Raw genomic sequence first — 19,141 nt, forward strand, 5'->3', positions numbered from 1 at the left:
TACTAGCTGTTATCTCAATTCAGTAACAGACAGGATGGAAAGTAGTGGAACATCAAGTACTAATCAGGAGCAGAGTCATAAAGTTTCACTTGATGTTGATAAATTAGCCAAATCTGTGAAGGAAGATCTTCAAATTTCATATGCTTTCTCCAAGACATGTTGTATATATAAAGTTCCTGAGCGATTACGCGAGTTGAACGAAAAGGCCTACACACCTCGTGTAGTCTCCATAGGACCAATTCACCATGGTGAAGAAATGCTAAAAGCTATGAAAGACCACAAAAGAATGTATCTGCGGGAATTTCTTGAGTGGAGCGAGGTAAGCTTGGAGGATTTTATTGAATTTATTATGGAGAATGAAACAAGATTGTGTGATTTCTATGCTGAAACCATTGAATTTAGTAGTGAAAACCTCATAAAAATGATCTTAATGGATGCTGCCTTCGTCATTGTCATAACCTAATTTTTGACCATTTTATTTTAATTATTATTATTATTATTTTATTTACTGAAAAGGATAAAAAAATGATGATAATGATGAAAAAACAAGTAAAATGAAATAAATGAAGAATGAATTAAATTTTGGGTTAAAGACAACATGATTGGAAGTTTTGTGGTTTAATTAAACTTTGGAATTAATTTAATTAATCCAATCAAGGGTTTAATTGGAGAATTGATAAGTTTTGAGACTTAATTAAGCTTGAAATTAATTTAATTAATCCAATTAAGGGTTTAATTGGAGAATTGATAAGTTTTGAGACTTAATTGGACTTGGATTTAATTAAATTAATGAAATCAGGGACTTAATTTAATTAATCCAATTAAGGGTTTAATTGGAGAATTGATAAGTTTTGAGACTTAATTGGACTTGGATTTAATTAAATTAATGAAATCAGGGACTTAATTGAAGAAATAGCAAAGTTTGGGGTTTAATTGGGGTTCAAATTGCAAAAATTAAAATCCAAGGACCAACTTGAAAATCGCGCAGAAATGTAAGGATCCAATTATATTTTAAGCAGGGGGTTTGATTGCAAAATTAGAAGAATCACAAGGACCAAATTCGTAGCCAGCAAAACGGGGTCGTTTTGCAACGACTGTTCACCGTCTCTCTACTCTGCAACGGCTCTGCCATTAAAGGCAGAGGCGCTTCGTCCGTTGGCAATGATGGCAGACGTTTTCTTCATTCAAATGCGTCGGTTACGGATCATTTAGGAGGGGGGCAGCCGTTACCACCAAGGTTGCCGCTGGTTCTATAAAAGCGGAGCAAAGGCGACCTCGCGAAGGGGACAAGGGCAAGACAGAGGGAAGAAACCCAGCAAAACACAGACAAAAAGAAAGCCAAGAACGAAAAAAAAAAAAAAACGGTGAGCGACCGAAAAGGGGAAAAACTAAGAGAAAAGGAGGACCCGGAGGCTAAAATTCCCAGACGAAAAAAACCCAGTAAAGAGGACGAAGAGAGACAGAACCCAGGGAAACTTCTGGTCACTCAACCAGCAACAAATCCTCGTGCTTTTACCACCATTTGTCTTCGTCTTGAACGGAGAAGACTGGGCAGAGACACAAACAAAGAAGAAAAACTGGGGGAATTGGACTGAAAAGGAGAAGAAAAACGGGAGCTGAACCCAGACGAGAAACCAGAAACCGGAGAAAAGAACAGAGGAGAAAAACCCGAGAACCAGCAAGAAAAAAACCCGAAACAGAGGAAGAACAAGAGGACAACGCAGGAGCATACAAGGGAACCGAAGCAGAGCTTTGGCCGGTCATCCATCACGCCTCCGTCTCCTGAATCAGAGAGCAAGCCAGGCGAACAAAAACGAAGAAGAGCCAGAGAACAAGAAAACTTCGCCTCCAGCAGACCAGGTAAGTTCTTCCTCTTCCCCGCTTTTCATTTTAATTCACCGGCTAGTGTTTACTTTGAATTTTAATTCACACATTCTAACTCATTTCCTCTATTCTGCTCATGCACGCGTGAAATCACTTCACGCGTGCTTTACTTTGATTTTTGCCCAGCCGGGTCACTGGCTTGGGCTAGTGACCGGGCTGGGCTGGCTGGGTCTAGCCCAGCCCATGTGGGCTGAGCTGGGCCCAGCCCCAAAAAAATATAGAAAAAATAAAAAAACAGAAAAAATAAAAAAAAAAGTAGAAAAAATAAAAAAATAAAAAATGTGTATGCATGAATAAAAATAATGTAAATTTACTGGTTTATTCACTGACGCCAGAGTCAGGAATAAAAATACCGGTTTAAATTTATATTATTTTTATTCGGTGTATTTTATTTTATTTAGCTAGAAAGATAAAAAATATGTGCATGCGTAAAAATCAATTTATTTTTATTTATTTATTCACTGGCGCTAGAGTAGGGAATAAAAAAATATTGATCTAAATTTTCGTAGCTACGAATTTTTACCAACGCCAGAGTTGGAATTATTCGAGCTCGAATATTCACTGACGCCAGAGTCAGGAATATTATAAACAAATGATCAAAGCATAAACTAATAAACATTTAGCAGCAATTTAAGACAAAACAGCAATGCAGTTTGCCTTAGGCAGAACGTTTAAGGGGTGCTAATATCTTCCTTTTACGTAACCAGTCCCGAACCATAGAATCTCTGTTGACCAGTTAGGGTTCCTAGTGACCATAATACTAGGTGGCGACTCCTCAAACAAGACATTTTTTCTAAAAGAACAAGATGCCAGAAATCTGTTCTTTTTCCACAATCGAGAAATTTTTTAGGGCCGCCGCGATGTCGGGTGCGACAGTCATTATGTTCTTGCTGAAGTGGAATTACAGAGACTTCAGAGGAAGCAGAGACAACATTTTCTATCCTCCATGGAAGAAGTTCGATGTAAAGGCTGATATCTGCTTGCTTGAAAATCAACTCCCGTTCTTCATCCTCGAGGAGTTGTATAGACTATCCAGTATATTCGTCAATTCCCGGAAATATACTGTGATTGAGCTTACTCATAGGTTCTTTACAGTTGAATGGGATTCGTGGGCAGTAGGGGACATTTTGGAGAAAATAGATTTCTCCGAAGCCAAACATTTGGTTGACCTTCTTAGAATTTATCATCAGCCAACTAAACAGAAACCGAGTGAGAAACTCCAAGTTCTAGCCGCACCCAGTGTAAAGGAGCTCCACCAGGCTGGGGTCAAGTTTGTGTTGAGTTCAAGCAAAAAACTTCTTGAAGTAAAATTCGACGGAAATAAAGGGAGATTAGAAATTTCACGATTAAAGTTAGTTGACGGTACAGAAATCATAATCAGGAATATGCAAGCCTTTGAGCAATGCCATGACCTGAAATATGATTATGTTGGTGACTACATCTTCTTGATGGGTCTCTTTGTCAGTGCCTGTAAGGATGTGGAAATACTTGTTGAAAATCGCATTATAGAAAACTGGCTATCATCTAATGAGGAAGTGGTACAACTATTTTACAATCTCAACAAGGAAAATTTAGTGTCGCGAGATGATTTTCACTTTACAGGTCTCATTAATGATTTGAATGCATTCTGCGAAAGGCCATGGAACAAGTGGAAGGCAAATTTAAAGCAAAGCTATTTCAATACCCCATGGGCAGCCATCTCTGTTTCAGGAGCTGTTACTCTTCTGATTCTGACTGTCATACAATCCGTCTGCTCTATACTTCAAGTAGTTTAGCTTCTGCAATTTCAATTCTTTCATGTTGCTATGTACTCAATACCCATAATCCTTGTTTTCAATGGAAATTCCAAGTAATGAGACTGTATAATTTGTTCTGATTGTTTCTTACAAACTGAAATTGTTTTATTCTATGCCTTGCACTTGACATGGGGTTTAAGACTTCAGCGTGTGCTTTCTTTCATCTTAGATCATGTCATAAATAATTAGTCGTAAGGAAATGGATAGTTTACAGTTTGTTGGTTAACAGAGACCAAGTCCCTCTCTAGGACCATCTTTAAGATGCACCTCTCACATCGATTTGGAGCATATAGAAAAAATTAATAAATTCTGTCCAATGTTTGTTCACAAAATTTGAGTCTAAAAAATCAAGAATGGAAAATACCAATATAGAGTCTTCATTGATTTTATTTTGATTTTTAAAATTCTGATTCAATATTATCCAATATTTTTCCATGTTTTTTATTTGAAATAAAATTTGTTTAAGAAATAATTTTCATAAGAGAAACAAAATTATCAACATCATTTGCACCTTTCTTTATCATACTTTTTTCTAATGATAAAATGTGATTTTATAATAAATAAATCATTTAAAGATACCAAATATATGTTACAGTTTCCATAACCTCACCAATTTGTTTTTTTCCCCCAAAAAATTAAGTATTTAACATTATACGAGTACGAACTCTTAGATTTTTTTTTACAAATATATAACTTATTAGGTAAGTTTCATAATAAAAAAAAATACAATTATTATTTATTTTAATAGTTACTTTATATCGTTTGATACATATTATGTGGAGATAAGGCACATTATTAATTATTTTAATTGAAGAGATTTTAATATATAACTTATTTTGTATCATTTTGTTTTGGGGGCCATCCCATAACAATATACCAAAAAGATAATTCCACCAGCCAAAAGAACTGAGTCAGAAAAGGTTGGCGAAGAATTTTGCGTAGAATAAGAAGAGGTGAGGAATTTTCCTCCATCAAAACCTCCTTAGAAAACCTCCATGGAAATCACCCGTACACACTTCCAGCAAAATATATAGCACCACAAGCCACTGGCCTTATCCCTGAACAAACACACAAACCACTGGCTTCCTCCACCCAAAACCCTCCAAGCACCATCAAAATTCACCCAAAACCCTGCACCTAACACCATCACCACCATTCAGCAAAATCCCAAACAGCCTAGAACAACAGTAGTGCTGTCCATAGAAGCAACCGATTTTTGAGCCTTATTTTGTTTTCCTTTTAATGGTGGTTGAGATTTCCACCTTCATCAAAGGTTGATCAAACCATTCATGCTCTTGGAAACCTCAAAACAGTCCCAAGAAGGAATCATCTCCCTTCATCACTCTAAAACAATTAGATTTTTGCTAAATTCTTCTAGGTTCAACTACTGACATGCACTTTTTAATTATTGTTTTGAGTAATCCCACATGCATTGACTTCGATCATTATAAGGTTTTCGATTAATTCCTGATTTTTCTTGTAAGCTATTTCACAATTTATTAGTGACACTAATAGCTCTGTTTGGTATTGTGTTTCAAAGGGATTAGGTAAAATTTAAAAAATATTTTTGTTTAAATTTTTTTTATGATTTTAAATCATTTTGATATGCTGTTATTAAAAAAAAAATTAAAAATAAAATAAAATATTATTTTGATGTATTTCTAAGTCAAAAATACTTTAAAAATCAACCACTATCATATTCACAAACACCCCTAAATACTTTTTTAAGGGTGGTTTCATTTGGCAGGGTCTTCTTTTTTTTCACTCTGAATCTTGAACTGGGTAGCATCTCTACACACATTTTTAAAGGTAGACATTAAACAACATGGGCCAGATAATAAGATGCTAAATAGTGAGTCCATATATTGTAATGTAGCTGATCAGCAGATAATGGATCAGAGCGATGAAGTTTCACTTGATATCAATGAGATAACCAATTCTTTGAGGGAGCAATTGAAGATCAAGAAGGCTTTCACCCCGGCATGCTGCATCTATAGAGTCCCCGAACGATTGAGTTAAATGAAGAGGCATATACACCTCGATTGGTCTCAATAGGGCCAATTCACCATGGTAAAGAAAATCTAAAAGCTACGGAAGACCACAAAATAATGTACCTGCAACAATTTCTTGAGCGGAGCAAGGCAAGTGTGGAGGATTTAATTAACATTATTAAGGAGAACGAAACAGAAGTGCGTGATTGTTATGCAGACACCATTAATCTTAGTAGGAAAGACTTCGCAACAATGATCTTAATTACTGGATGCTGTCTTCATTATTATGGTCTTACTGAAGTTCAATTGCGTTGGAGAGTCTTATGAAAGTCGACGTAGTGACCAGATTTTCTTTCGTCCATGGAAGTTTGTTGACGTAGTGTTCGATATGTGCTTGCTAGAAAATCAGCTTCCATTTTTCTTCCTCGAGAAGTTGTTTGTGTAGGAAAGCTGAACTTGTATTTATGTATATTGTTCGTGCCTTTAAATAGGCATTTCATACATTACTACATTACAGGTCATTGATTCTTACTATATATATATATATATACATGATTTGATGCAGGAATTATGGAAATCATGAAGTAAATGGAATGAAGAATTATAGCAGGGGATCTCTCAACAGAGTGATGTATGCAGAAGATCCATGCAGGATTTCTGCACTTGAATCCTGCATGTAATCTCTGCATATATTTCCATATCTCTTCATCCCCCCTCAAGCTCAAGGCGGGGCTGGACCGAGGCAGAGTTTGTCACGATTTAATGTAAACATTGCAGCACAAAGTGATTTGGTGAAAATATCCGCAATTTGATCGGATCCTGGAATATAAGCCAAAGAAAGAGCTCCACTTGCAACTCGTTCTCTGACAAAATGGACATCTATTTCAATGTGTTTTGTACGATGATGGAAGACTGGGTTCTTAGCCATATGGATGGCACTAATATTATCACAATAGAGCTGAGGAGGAGGAACACAGTGGCCAATATTTTTGAGTAAGTGGACGAACCACATGAGCTCAGCTGTAGTGGAAGCTAAGGCGCGATACTCTGCCTCAGCTGTTGATCGAGACACAGTGGCCTGCTACTTAGCTCCCCAGGATATCAAATTGGGGCCTAAAAAGATAGCAAACCCAGTAGTGGAACGTCTGTCATCCCTACAACCAGCCCAATCTGCGTCACAAAAACCACGAAGTTCATGAACAGGAGTGCGAATGTAGTGAAGTCCAACATTGAGTGTCCCTTTCAGATACCGAAAAATCCTTTTTACAGCAGTAAGGTGAGTATCATGAGGTGCTTGCATGAATCTGCAGACATGATGTACAGCAAACGAAATGTCTGGTCTAGTCAGGGTGAGGTATTGCAGAGAACCAACCAAACAACGATAGTGAGAAGGATCAGCTAAGGGAACACCATCAGTGGCAGACATGGAAGCACCTGATGCTAGTGGAGTGCTTACTGGTTTGGCACCGTCAAGGCCAAACTTTTGAAGAAGAGATAGCAGATACCTTGTTTGAGTGACTGTGAATGTGGACTCATCACGAGCAATTTGAAGTCCTAAGAAATAATGAATGTCACCAAGATTTTTCATATGGAAGACAGCAGAGAGATGGGCAATAAGCTTGGTAATATGTGAAGATGAGCTGCCTGTTAAAAGAATGTCATCAACATAGATGAGTAAGAGGAGAATGTCTGATCCTTGAGTGCGATAAAATAAGGATTGATCATAGGGGCATCGTGTAAATCCCATTTGCTGAATATAGTTACTGAATTTGAGATACCATGCACAAGGAGCCTGCTTCAATCCGTATAGAGCTTTATGAAGATGACAAACATAATCTGGATGAGATGAATCTTCAAAACCTGGAGGTTGAGCCAGATACACTTGCTCCTGTAGATCACCATGAAGGAAGGCATTGCTGACATCTAGTTGTTTGACAGACCATCCTTGAGACAGGCTAATGGTGAGAATAAGCCGAATGGTGCTTGGTTTGATAACAGGACTGGATGTTTCATCATAATCAAGTCCTGGTTGCTGTGAAAATCCACGAGCCACCAACCGAGCTTTATATCTTTCAAGGGAACCATCAGATCGTGTTTTGATTTTAAACACCCATTTGCTGCTGATAATATTCATGTTGGCCTGTCTAGGTACCAAGGTCCAGGTTTTGTTGCTGTGAAGGGCATCCATTTCAGCTTGCATTGCCTGAAGCCAATGTGGATGTTGGAGAGCTTGTTGAACTGAAGATGGCTCTTGTGGTTGGGCAACAAGGTCAGCAACAAAACAGGCAGGGATGGGATGTCGTGTAGAAATAAATACCTTGGGTTTTAGCTTCCCTGTTTGAGTTCGTGTAATCATATGATGTTGTCGCTGTGAAGCTGGAGCAGATGAACAAGAGATCACTGGTGGTTCAGGAGTGATTTCTGCAGCAGTGGATGAAGAAAGTGAAGCAGAAGAGGCAGGTTGAGGTGCTAATTCTTCTTGAATATTTGCAGCATTTTGAACAATTGTTGCTGGATCGTGATGACTGACTTGTGGGGCTGTGGCAATTGATTTTTCTGCCACAGTTTTGAGTAGTCGAGGAAGTGCCTTAATTTTAAACAACTAAGAAGCATGTGGATCAGGTTGCTGCATGCACTTGTAGGGAAACTGGAGTTCATTAAATTTTACATGGCGTGATATGTAAAAACGATGTGTCTGTGGCTCAAGGCAGAGATAGCCTTTGTGATTGGTGGAGTAACCAAGAAAGACACATCGTGTGGATTTAAAATCCAACTTTGATCGACCAAATGGTGCAAGCAGGGGATAGCAAGAACATCCAAACACTCGTAAGGAGTCATAAGTAGGAGCAGAGCCAAAAACCACTTCATGTGGTGACTTGTAACCCAAGACTGAAGATGGTAAGCGATTAATTAGGAACACTGCAGTACGAAACGCTGCAGTCCAGAATTTGATTGGAACAGAAGCATGTGATAACAGTGTTAATCCTGTTTCTACGATATGTCAATGACGTCGTTCGGCTAATCCATTTTGTTCTGGTGTTCCTGGACATGAAATTATATGAATGATGCCATTAGTTTTGAAAAGATTCTGCAGACTTTGATTAACAAACTCACCGCCTCCATCGCTTTGAAATATTTTAACATGAGTATCAAACTGTGTTTCCATTTGCTTGAGAAAGGAAGGAAGTATTATTGCTACGTCAGATTTTCGATTCATAGGAAAGAACCATATATGCCGGGAATACTCATCAACAATAATTAAATAGAATCGGTTTCCATCATAAGAGGGGACAGATGCAGGACCCTAGACATTTGAATGCAGTGTATGCAGAAAAGCAGTAGCATATGATTTTCTAGATTCAAACGGTAACTTTGTTGATTTTCCCATAACACAGCTTTCACAGAAAACATTTTGTTTATCCATAGATGGTAAACATAACTTTGTGAGAATTCTGGCTTGAGGGTGGCCCAGTCGTGCATGCCATAAGTTGCTGGACACTTTATTTGCTAAAAAACTGACTGGAATTGTGGAGATTTGCTGCAGATTGAATATCGGATATAACCCATCCTTCATGAAACCTTTAAGAATTACCTGCTTTGTCTTCATGTCCTTAAGAATAAAATCCCATGGATAAAATAGAAAATAACAGTTATTATCTCTTGTGAATTGAGATACAGATAATAGTTTCTTCTTAATGGCAGGAACCACAAGAACATCATTTAGCTTGAGAGTGGTAGTGGGAATAGTAACATTTCCAGTACCAGTGATAGGCAAGCCTTGACCATTTCCAACCATAACAGAGTCATTTCCAGGATAAGAAATAATACCTTGAACTTCATTTGTGTCAGACGTCATATGCTAGTTTGCTCCAGTGTCAGAATACCATGGATCTTCTGCAGTTTCACCAATTTTAATTGCAGCAAAGGCCTTGCATTGATCAGCTTCTTCATCAGATGCAAAACATCCATCTGCTTTGTGATTAGGTCCCCCACATCGAAAACAAGTGATGCTACCACGTCCACGATTACTGTTATGTGAGATTTGTTTCTGACGAGTCCCAGTGAAGCTTCCATTTTGGCGAGGAAAACGAGTCTCTTTAGCTCGTGATGGAGTGTTGTTAGTGGGATTTCTCCCAGTGAAGCTGTGATGATTGTGACCACGAGTGCTGGTGTTTATCCATGGCTTTGAGTTTGTGCGGCCACGATTTGTATAAAAAGCCACAGAAGGAGCAATTGTCTGTGCTCCTTGAATTCGAATTTCAAAGTCACGGAGTTTGCCAATAACTCCTTCAAGAGATGGAAAGGTATCTCTAGCATTTAATGCTGCTACTATAGGATCAAATTCAGATCCTAATCCTCGAAGAATACAAATGATGAATTCATCATCATCCATTGGTTTACCTGCACCACAAAGAGACAGAGCCAAAGCTTTTGCTTTGTGTAAATAATCTTCCAGTGAAGTGGTACCTTTTGTCAGAGACTGTAGTTCACCTTTGATTTGTTGGATGCGATCTCGAGTGTGAGTGCCATAAAGGGTCTCTAACACTTGCCATGCATCATGCGAAGATTCACTATTGATGACTTGAGAAAGAGGTCCATCAGAGAGTGAACTGTTGATCCATCCAAGGATCAATTGATCCGTGCGCAGCCACACTGCTGCAGCAGGATTTGTTTGCAACTCACCATTCTCACCAATGATAGTTGATTCTGGGCAGGGAACTTCATCCTTCACATATCCAAGGAGTCCATAGCCACGTAAAACAGGAATAACCTGTGCTTTCCACAGAAGATAATTGTTTGAAGCCAGCTTGATGGAGATATCAGGCAGATGTGATTTTGGGAGTGTAATCTCAAGAGAAGAAGCAGGGAACATTGTTTGAACTGAAGAAGAAGATGCCATAGTGATAGAAGGCTCTGATACCATGTAGGAAAGCTGAACTTGTGTTTATGTATATTGTTCGTGCCTTTAAATAGGCATTTCATACATTACTACATTACAGGTCATTGATTCTTACTATATATATATATACATGATTTGATGCAGGAATTATGGAAATCATGAAGTAAATGGAATGAAGAATTATAGCAGGGGATCTCTCAACAGAGTGATGTATGCAGAAGATCCATGCAGGATTTCTGCACTTGAATCCTGCATGTAATCTCTGCATATATTTCCATATCTCTTCAGTTTGAGCTATCCTGTGAAGCCAATCCTACGAATTGTACCATCATTGAACTTACCTGTGAGTTATTAAAAGAAATCTGGGCTAATTGGGTAAAAGAGGACAGTTGGAAAAAAATCGATTCCTCAGGGGTCCTACATTTCACTGACTTCCTAAGAAAGTGTCAGCAGCCAAGGGAACAACATGTTCCAGCGAGAAAAACTACTTTCTTAAGCGCACCCACAACAACGGAGCTGCATCAATCTGGAGTGAAGTTTAAGAATCCAGAAAAAGGCTCACTATTTGACATAAGATTCAGTAATGGGATTCTAGAAATTCCACAACTGAAAATAGATGACACTACAGAAATCTTATTCAGAAATCTCCAGGCCTTTGAGCAATGCCATTATAGGTTGGAGTATATTTTCGTAAGTGAATATATTACTTTCGTCGGCTGCCTCGTCCGTGCTCCTAATGATGTGGAAGTGCTTGCTCGTAATGAGAATTTGAAAAATATGCTAAACAGTGACGAAGCAGTGTCAAATATTCTTTACAGCCTCGACAAAGAAAATGTTGTCACTAAAAATAGTTTTTCTTTCGGGTGTCTGCGAAGACCTGAAGTCACACAAAGCGTAGGCACAAGTGGAAGGCAACCTTGAAGCAGGTTTATTTCAAAAATCCATGGACTAGCATCTCTGTTTTTGCAGCTAGTTTTCTTCTTGTACCCACTGTCATACAAACGGTCTGCTCTATCCTTCAATTGTGATAGATAGATATTTAATCCCTTTATATATTTTTTTTCTTTTTATGATTGGAATGTACTTAAGAACAAGAGCTAAGATAAATTTTATAGTGCTTAGTGAATCACTAATAATATCCTTTTAATTATTTTCTCCATTTATTTTAAAGAAAAAAATTAATAAAAAAATTAATCTATTTATTATGACTGATGATTGTTATTTAATAAAACATTATTATGAAGGGACAAGTATGATATTAAGTTGGTGGAGGGACCAATAAAATATTGTTTTAGTAGTGGAGGGACAACCATATTCTTTCTCTAATTTATTAATGTTTTAATTTAATTATATCTTTAAATTATTAATAAGTAAATTTTATTTAAAAAAGGTGTTCATGTGCTACCATCAAACCAAATCATGGACCAGTCTGCTTGAGTCCGAGTCCAATGTATTCTCAGTGAGCCTGGACATGAGTTTTGGACCAATTGGGCTTGATTAGGCATAGATTTCAAGGTTGAAACATGGGCCTAGCTCATATCAGCAATTTATAAGGCTATAGAATTATAATTTAGAAGGCAATTTCCCATACTGGTTGCATCCACTCGCTAGTGCAGCAAAAAAAAAAAAATCTAAGAGTAAAAGATGAAAAAGCTCATGCAAGGAAACTTTAGATTTTTGATAGCCATGGTAGTTAAGTAATTTTATTGGGTATAAAAGATTGAAATCTCTGTGAAGCCCCCTCCACCATCCTAATTATATCAAAAAAATCCATTACAAAAATACCAAAACACCCCTAATCATGAATGAAATTTTATTTTTTAGGGATAATTTAGTTATTATAAATTGCATAAAAAGTTGAAAATATCAAAACACCTTAAGCTTCAACTTTAAAAAAAATTAATTTTAAAGGTAATGAAATCATTTTATTTTGCATAAAAATTTTAAAAAATGGATGTATCTCCATATGACTAATGTATCCATGTGAAAATAGAAAAGCACCTCCCATAACTGGTTATACATGTAGTTTTGAGATGGGCAAAACACTGGAAAAACACTGTGGAGTGTTTTGCCCTCACGTTTTATATTTTCTTTTAATTTTAATATTAATCCAGATCTTGACCCACTAAAATACATGAACTCTGTCCAGATTCTGCAAATTTTAGCTGAGGCAAGGAACAGTTAGCCTGGATATTCTGATACTGCATTTAATTCTTTAGATGTTGGTAACATGTTATTTCTTCAAATTTTGATTAAATATTTGCCTGCGACTGCATAATTCCCTCTCTGATTTCTAGTGTCTAAAACAGTACCAGGTACCTATATGCATAAAAATCAAATCATGTCATCAGGAATAGCATGACAAATCATTTGTTTTGATCTTATATTAATCAAGGATAACATTCTGAAGCATAGTGCTAGTTGATAACTGGAAACTTACGCATACTAATGGAGGGAAAAAAACAAAAACAAAACATGAAAGAAACAAGCATTGATCACACAGCAATCCAAATCCATGGAACAATTACGCAATTCTGTCTCTCTCTCCTGTACAACTGTAATTAACTACTCCATGCTTGTCTCTCTCCCTTCAAGAAAATCTTGCAAGTACAATATTTTGTGCTCCTGCATTGCTTTAAGCTCTTCTTTTCCATGGTGAATTGGACCAAGGCTTACTACTTGAGGTGTGATTGTGTGAAGATCTTTTCATTCGACTCACGTAGTCGAACAGGGGCTCTGTAGATACAACATTGATCGGAGAAAGAATGCAACATTTCCATATCCGCTCTCAAGGACTTCGCCAACTTGTTAATATCAAGTGGAAGTTGTGAATCCTGATCATATTCTGTTACCTGCTGATCATCAACCGATATTTCTACGTCCTCCATCTTGTGGGGATACTGACCAAAACAATTCTATTGTCAGACTCAATATAAAAAATTTGACTACCATTAAGTAGTCTCAGACTAATTCTGATTGCTTCAGTTCAAAAAAAATAATCTGGTTGCTAAAAGTATGGACCGGGGAATAGCTACCTATCACTTCAAGGTTGCATTTGGTTAACATCATGGAACATAAAAGACAAAAACGTTTTTGATTAGAGAGACAAATATAAAAATATAAAATAAATCTATCTCTTAGATTCACATTCTCCTTCAAAACATCTATTATCTTTATTTCTTGTATCTTGAGACAGTAATTCAATGCCACCCAACAACTTTGATTTGTAATGTGTCAGAAGTAACCAGCAATGTGTTCATCTAGAACTGATTACAAGCACTTACAAAAATTGCTGCTGAAGAGCATATGACAGAGTTGAGAAAATTGCTAGTGTCGGCATCAAAAAATTTATCATTACTACAAATGCTCGAACAAATCCAACTCCTACTAAGTAGAAACAGATGAAAATATAAAAAAGATTAAATATCAAACAACTGCGAGAATGCAATAAATTAAATAAGGATTTTAAACTTCAATTTCTAATTTCTTACTATTGATGACTACATAACTACGTACAGCAATTTCTACTTAGATTGGCTTTAAAACGTCCTTCTACGCTGTCCCAGAAGATAGTGGTTAATTCCCAATTTCTCCGTGAAGAGTTTAACTTCTTTTTATTTTCCAATGGTCGAAGTCAGCATATTTCTCACTCTAAATCAGAGTTTTAAAACCCGGACCGGCCAGGCGGGTCGATCCGGGACCCGGCCGACCCAGGCCTGGGACCGGTCCGGGTGGAGGCAAAAACCCGCTTGGGAATTGGCCCGGCGAAACCCGGTCCACCCGGTCAAACCCGGGTGAGACCCGGTCAATTTTTTTTATATTGAAAGTTATTAAACGACGTCGTTTTGGCCTTTTAAAAGGCCAAAACGCTGAAGACCGAAGAATGAAAACGAACGAAGCAATTTTCAAACCTAATTAACTCAACTCTTTAAAACTCAGTTGAGAAGCAGAGGACGGCTGAGGACGTCTGATTTGATGCTTATTACATCTAGATGCAAGGTGGGTTCCCAACGCAAGAACTCATCTACCAAAATCACCAACCTCACAGCAGAGGGCAGGAAGAACAGGAGGTTGCATCGAAAGCCCTTAAGGGAGAGCTCCGGTAATTACAATATCTTTTATCTTATTGCCTTCTTTATCTTTTCCATCTCAGTTTTCATACCCAGAACAGAAGCTTTATACTTCATGGAACAAAAAGCTGCTTCAGCCTCAAGCCATAAATTCTTGTAGAACAAAACTTGAGGGTTCTTTTCTTCCTCAAGTTCATAATGTCCTTCCAGAGCCTTCTCATTGACCTGCATCACCAACAAAAATGCAAAGATTTGGTTGCTTAGAAATAAATTCTACCCACAAGTTCCAGAAATTGAGATTGGTACCTGAGTAATGTGTTCATTTTTATTGAATCCTCCATTTCTTGCATTTAAAGAATCCAGGAATCTCTCCCTAAAACTAGTAGAACTCATCTGAAAGCTTTCATGCTTGTTCTGATGTCGAAGATTCTATTTATTTGGTTTATGTTTTTTTTTATAGGTTTTTTTTGGGTTGACCCGGGTTAACCCGGGTCAACTCATCTGACCCGTAAACCGATCACTTGACTGGATCGATGACAGGGTTGGGTTTCAAAACTATGCTCTAAATGCGACACATTGTATATAGCAAACACTCGCCGGATATAAAGTTAAAGTGTTAAAGTGAGAGTCACTTTAACTTTATCTGTACTTTATAATAAAGAGTGCTTGCTATATACTAATCTTAAGTTACAGATGATTCTCACTTAAAAAAAAAGTTGTTTTATTGCCATCTACTACTAGCATTTTATAATATAATCGACTATTATAAAAAAAATATCACTACGAAAACAATTACTTCACTTTCTTAACTGCTGAATTATCTAATCTTCTTGATTAATAAAAAGGATATCGACGACTGCAACATGTAAGCACGCTAAGCGAATTGTAAGCTGTCACCTGTTTGAACAATCAAGAAATTAAAAGAAAAATCATTACAGAATAATATAAAATCATTTTTTAGCTTCATCTAGCTAGTAACTTCAATTTTAATTTGAAATATTATACCTAATTAAGCATTATGTCGATCATATTTATGAATGTGTTGATCATAACATTAAAAAAAAATTAATATATTATCAAAGCCTTAATATATAACCAAGAAGAGAGGAGCTTAACCTCGTCATGTGTTAGAAACTCACTAATATGACCTTTTGGATTAAGACAGTATTTTAATTAATATAAACTAGATAATTAATTGAAAATGGCAGCGACACCATTTTGAAACCAGCCGGGCTAAATGAAATTATGAAGAATTTGATGTTTTGCATCAATTGAAAATTAAGGAATCCATAAATCTCTTTATTTCATATATGATTCTCACTTTAGCTCTAGAATTGTGACTTTTGCTTTCATTTAGTAGGGTCAGGTCAATTCTAATCACTTTATGGAGGAAAAGTTCGAGTCTACAATGAATTATTGACATAAAATCTCAATTAGTTGAGTGAAAATTTGTAAATAAAAAGCAAACTACGTCAAAATATCTAGTAGTATTAGTAGACTCATGCAAAGTTTCGAGGAAGAAACAAAAGGCATAAAATGCCTTGTGCCAACCAACTATACATCCCATCTTCCTTTCAATAGCTTGGTAGGTAAAACAAAAGCTGGGGCTTAAACAAATTACAAGTTTCAGAAAAATCGCAGCAAGATGAACAAATGCTATTCTTTAAAAGAGAAAAAGAAAAACAGTGAATGGAGACTTAAAATGAATTATTATTACATAGATTAAGTATCTAATTATCTATAAACAAACCAATAAACACAAGACACATAGATAAAATATAATAGCCCCCACCTAATGATTTATGTATTGCACATGATATTATTTAAGTGTTTTATTAACATAGTTTTATGAATAATGCAGTAGATTAATCTGTGTAATAATTCCTCTCGTTCTCCAAGCCTTAACCCCCTCAACTCTTGCAGAGGTGGAATATATTCACCGACGATCCAAACAAAATTCAAGAACACAAAAACAAGAAAGTAGAACTGCACATGCATCTTTGAAAAAGCACAGATTAATTTTAGATGAGCATATATCATCTGTGAAATAGGCATGGCTAGTAGCTTGTAGCAGAATCCCTGTGAAGCAATTAATTTTAGATGAGCATATATCATCTGTGAAAAAGCTGCAAGTGCCTGCAGCAATCCAAATGATGAATAAGATGGTTTCTTATGATTTATTTATTTTATTTGGAACCAATAAATGCTGGGTTGAAAATAGATATAGAGAAAAAAAAAGAAAAAGAAAAAAAGAGGACCGTCAGGTTTCTTAAGAAAATGTATTGAAAGAGACATTATGATTAAAGAAATGGTCTTGATAAGTGAGGACATAAGGGCCCGCATGTCTAGGTGGTGCAAGGAGAGGGGATCTCTTACGTGTATGGTAAGTTGCTTGGGTGGCGTGGTGCGATTGGCCTGAAACCATGGAGGGATTCTACGGCTGAGGAACCATCCCATTAGGGTTTTTTAAAAAAAACAAAAATCAAAAGGGTAAGTGAATATTTTTAAGTTAGGAAATAATAGTATCCTCCCTGTTTGGAGCTGTGGTTTAAATAAAAATTATTTACTATAGGTAAGGTCAAAGAAGATTTTAAGAAAATTTATTTGTTATGACATGTGACATGCATGTGATATTTACGTTGTTTCACACCCGCCATGAGGTTGGTCGATTCATAATTGCAGAAAGGACGTCGGCTAATTATAGAGGGGACCGATCAACAAGTTCCTTTTTTTTATTTAATTTAAAAAGAAATACATTTTCATTGAAAGTTTTCTCTATTTGTTATTTTTTATTATCATAGTTAGAAGACAAAACTAATTCAAATTAAAATCTAATTTAAATCAAAGTCAATTATTTTAATATATTTTAGAATAAAAATAATTATTAACACATTTTCAATCAACACTTAAAAAAAAAAATCGTAAACTAAAGGTGACGGAGACCACATCAACTAGTCAGTTTCATTTCAGGGGCCACAATGAAATTAATAATAACAACACTGAATTTTCCTTATGCGTGCATTTAGGAGATATTTATTTTTCCTGCCAATCCATCAATTACTTGAATCAATAAATAATTCATGATTCATGAGTTTTCCTTTTACACTATAAAATTTAACAATTTTATTAACGAAATTTTCCATTAACATAAAATACATATTCCATCAATAATTAATTTACCAATAAAATTTCCGACAAAAATACTCCATTGATGAATCTTTCATCGGTAATTTTTTGTCTATCGGTAAATCCATTTATAATAAAAAATATTATTACCGACGGATTTACTGACAAAACAGACACATAAAAAAAATTATTCACTTTATTTTGCCGGTATATCCCTTAGTAATATTTTTTTTATTATCGAGGGATATACCGATGGAAATTCCATCGATAATTCCGTCGGTAATTATTTAAAAATATTTTAAAAAAATTCAAGTATGTAAATATTATTACTCTTACAAGTAATTTACTTTCAAAATTTACAAGTAAATATTGTATATGAGAAAATTTACGTGCTTTTGAAAAAAACAAGTCAGAATTTACTTCTAAAAAAAAATTAATATTTTTCAGAAGTTGTGAAAAATTTAAAAATATCATATTATTTACTAATTATGTCAAATTTGATCCTCAAACTTTTGATTGCTATATATTTTATTTAAATCTTTTTTTTCCAATTTCATCCCTTAAAATTTGATTTTTATATTAATTTTGGTCCTTATTTTTTATGATTGTTATTTACTTTTCTCTTATTATTTTTTTAATTGAAATTTTTTATCTATCAAATTTGATCCTTATTCTTTTGATTGTTACTTATTTTATTTAAAATCATTTATGAAATTTTAATTATTATTATTTTAATTTAATCTTCTTTTAATTGTTTTTTATCTGTTAGATTTGATCTCTATTATTTTGATTATTATTTATTTTATTTAAAATAATTTATGAAATTAGATTTTTTCAATTTCATTCTCATTTAACTTTTTAATTTATAAGATTTACTTTTTATTATTTTAATAAACTTAAAAATAATAATTACTTCCATGGATTTAAAGGAGTAATAAGAGTTTGCCTTTTTAAAATATTTAATACTTTATTTTTTAAAGAACGTGAATCATGTATAGGGGTACCTAACTTTAACGACACGAGTCTTCACCAAAATATATAATTAAATGGTGAAAGTTGTTGTGATAATGATGATTTAAAAAGAGTTTTTGAAAGCAATGTAAATAATTGGACTCGGATATTCATCTGCCCTATCCATGTCGATTTCAGACCAGAATTAAAACACAGGGTCTCCATTATTAAACAGAAGCTAGAAACTTAAAAAGTTTGATGCAAGACTTGAATTAAAGTCGTGCCAATTTCCACAAAGCAAAGAATAATCTTCTAGGTTTACTATTTTGCAGAACGTAAATCAATGTTCAGGGGTACTTGACTTTAATGACACGAGTCTTCATCAAAATATATAATTAATTCATGAAAGCTGTCGTGATAATG

General features: G+C 35.4%; 3 protein-coding genes across 5 annotated transcripts in view; 1 reads left to right on the plus strand and 2 right to left on the minus strand.

Moving 5' to 3' along the window:
* Positions 1-19,141, minus strand: part of LOC7493259 (UPF0481 protein At3g47200) — a 49,261-nt gene that overhangs the window by 26,042 nt on the left and 4,078 nt on the right. The gene's annotated exons all lie outside the window — the stretch shown is intronic.
* LOC127903875 (UPF0481 protein At3g47200-like) overlaps positions 1-19,141 on the minus strand; it is a 40,803-nt gene that overhangs the window by 11,243 nt on the left and 10,419 nt on the right. The gene's annotated exons all lie outside the window — the stretch shown is intronic.
* On the plus strand, positions 2,745-3,659 carry LOC127905132 (UPF0481 protein At3g47200-like). The gene has a single exon (XM_052451677.1). The coding sequence runs from the start codon at positions 2,745-2,747 to the stop codon at positions 3,657-3,659; it is 915 nt and encodes a 304-aa protein (XP_052307637.1).

Source organism: Populus trichocarpa, chromosome 3 (assembly GCF_000002775.5).
Source record: "Populus trichocarpa isolate Nisqually-1 chromosome 3, P.trichocarpa_v4.1, whole genome shotgun sequence".
NCBI lineage: Eukaryota > Viridiplantae > Streptophyta > Magnoliopsida > Malpighiales > Salicaceae > Populus > Populus trichocarpa.

What these genes read in the sequence shown, in the direction of transcription:
- LOC127905132 (XM_052451677.1), top strand. Translation starts at nt 2,745, where the DNA reads ATGTCGGGTGCGACAGTCATTATGTTCTTGCTGAAGTGGAATTACAGA.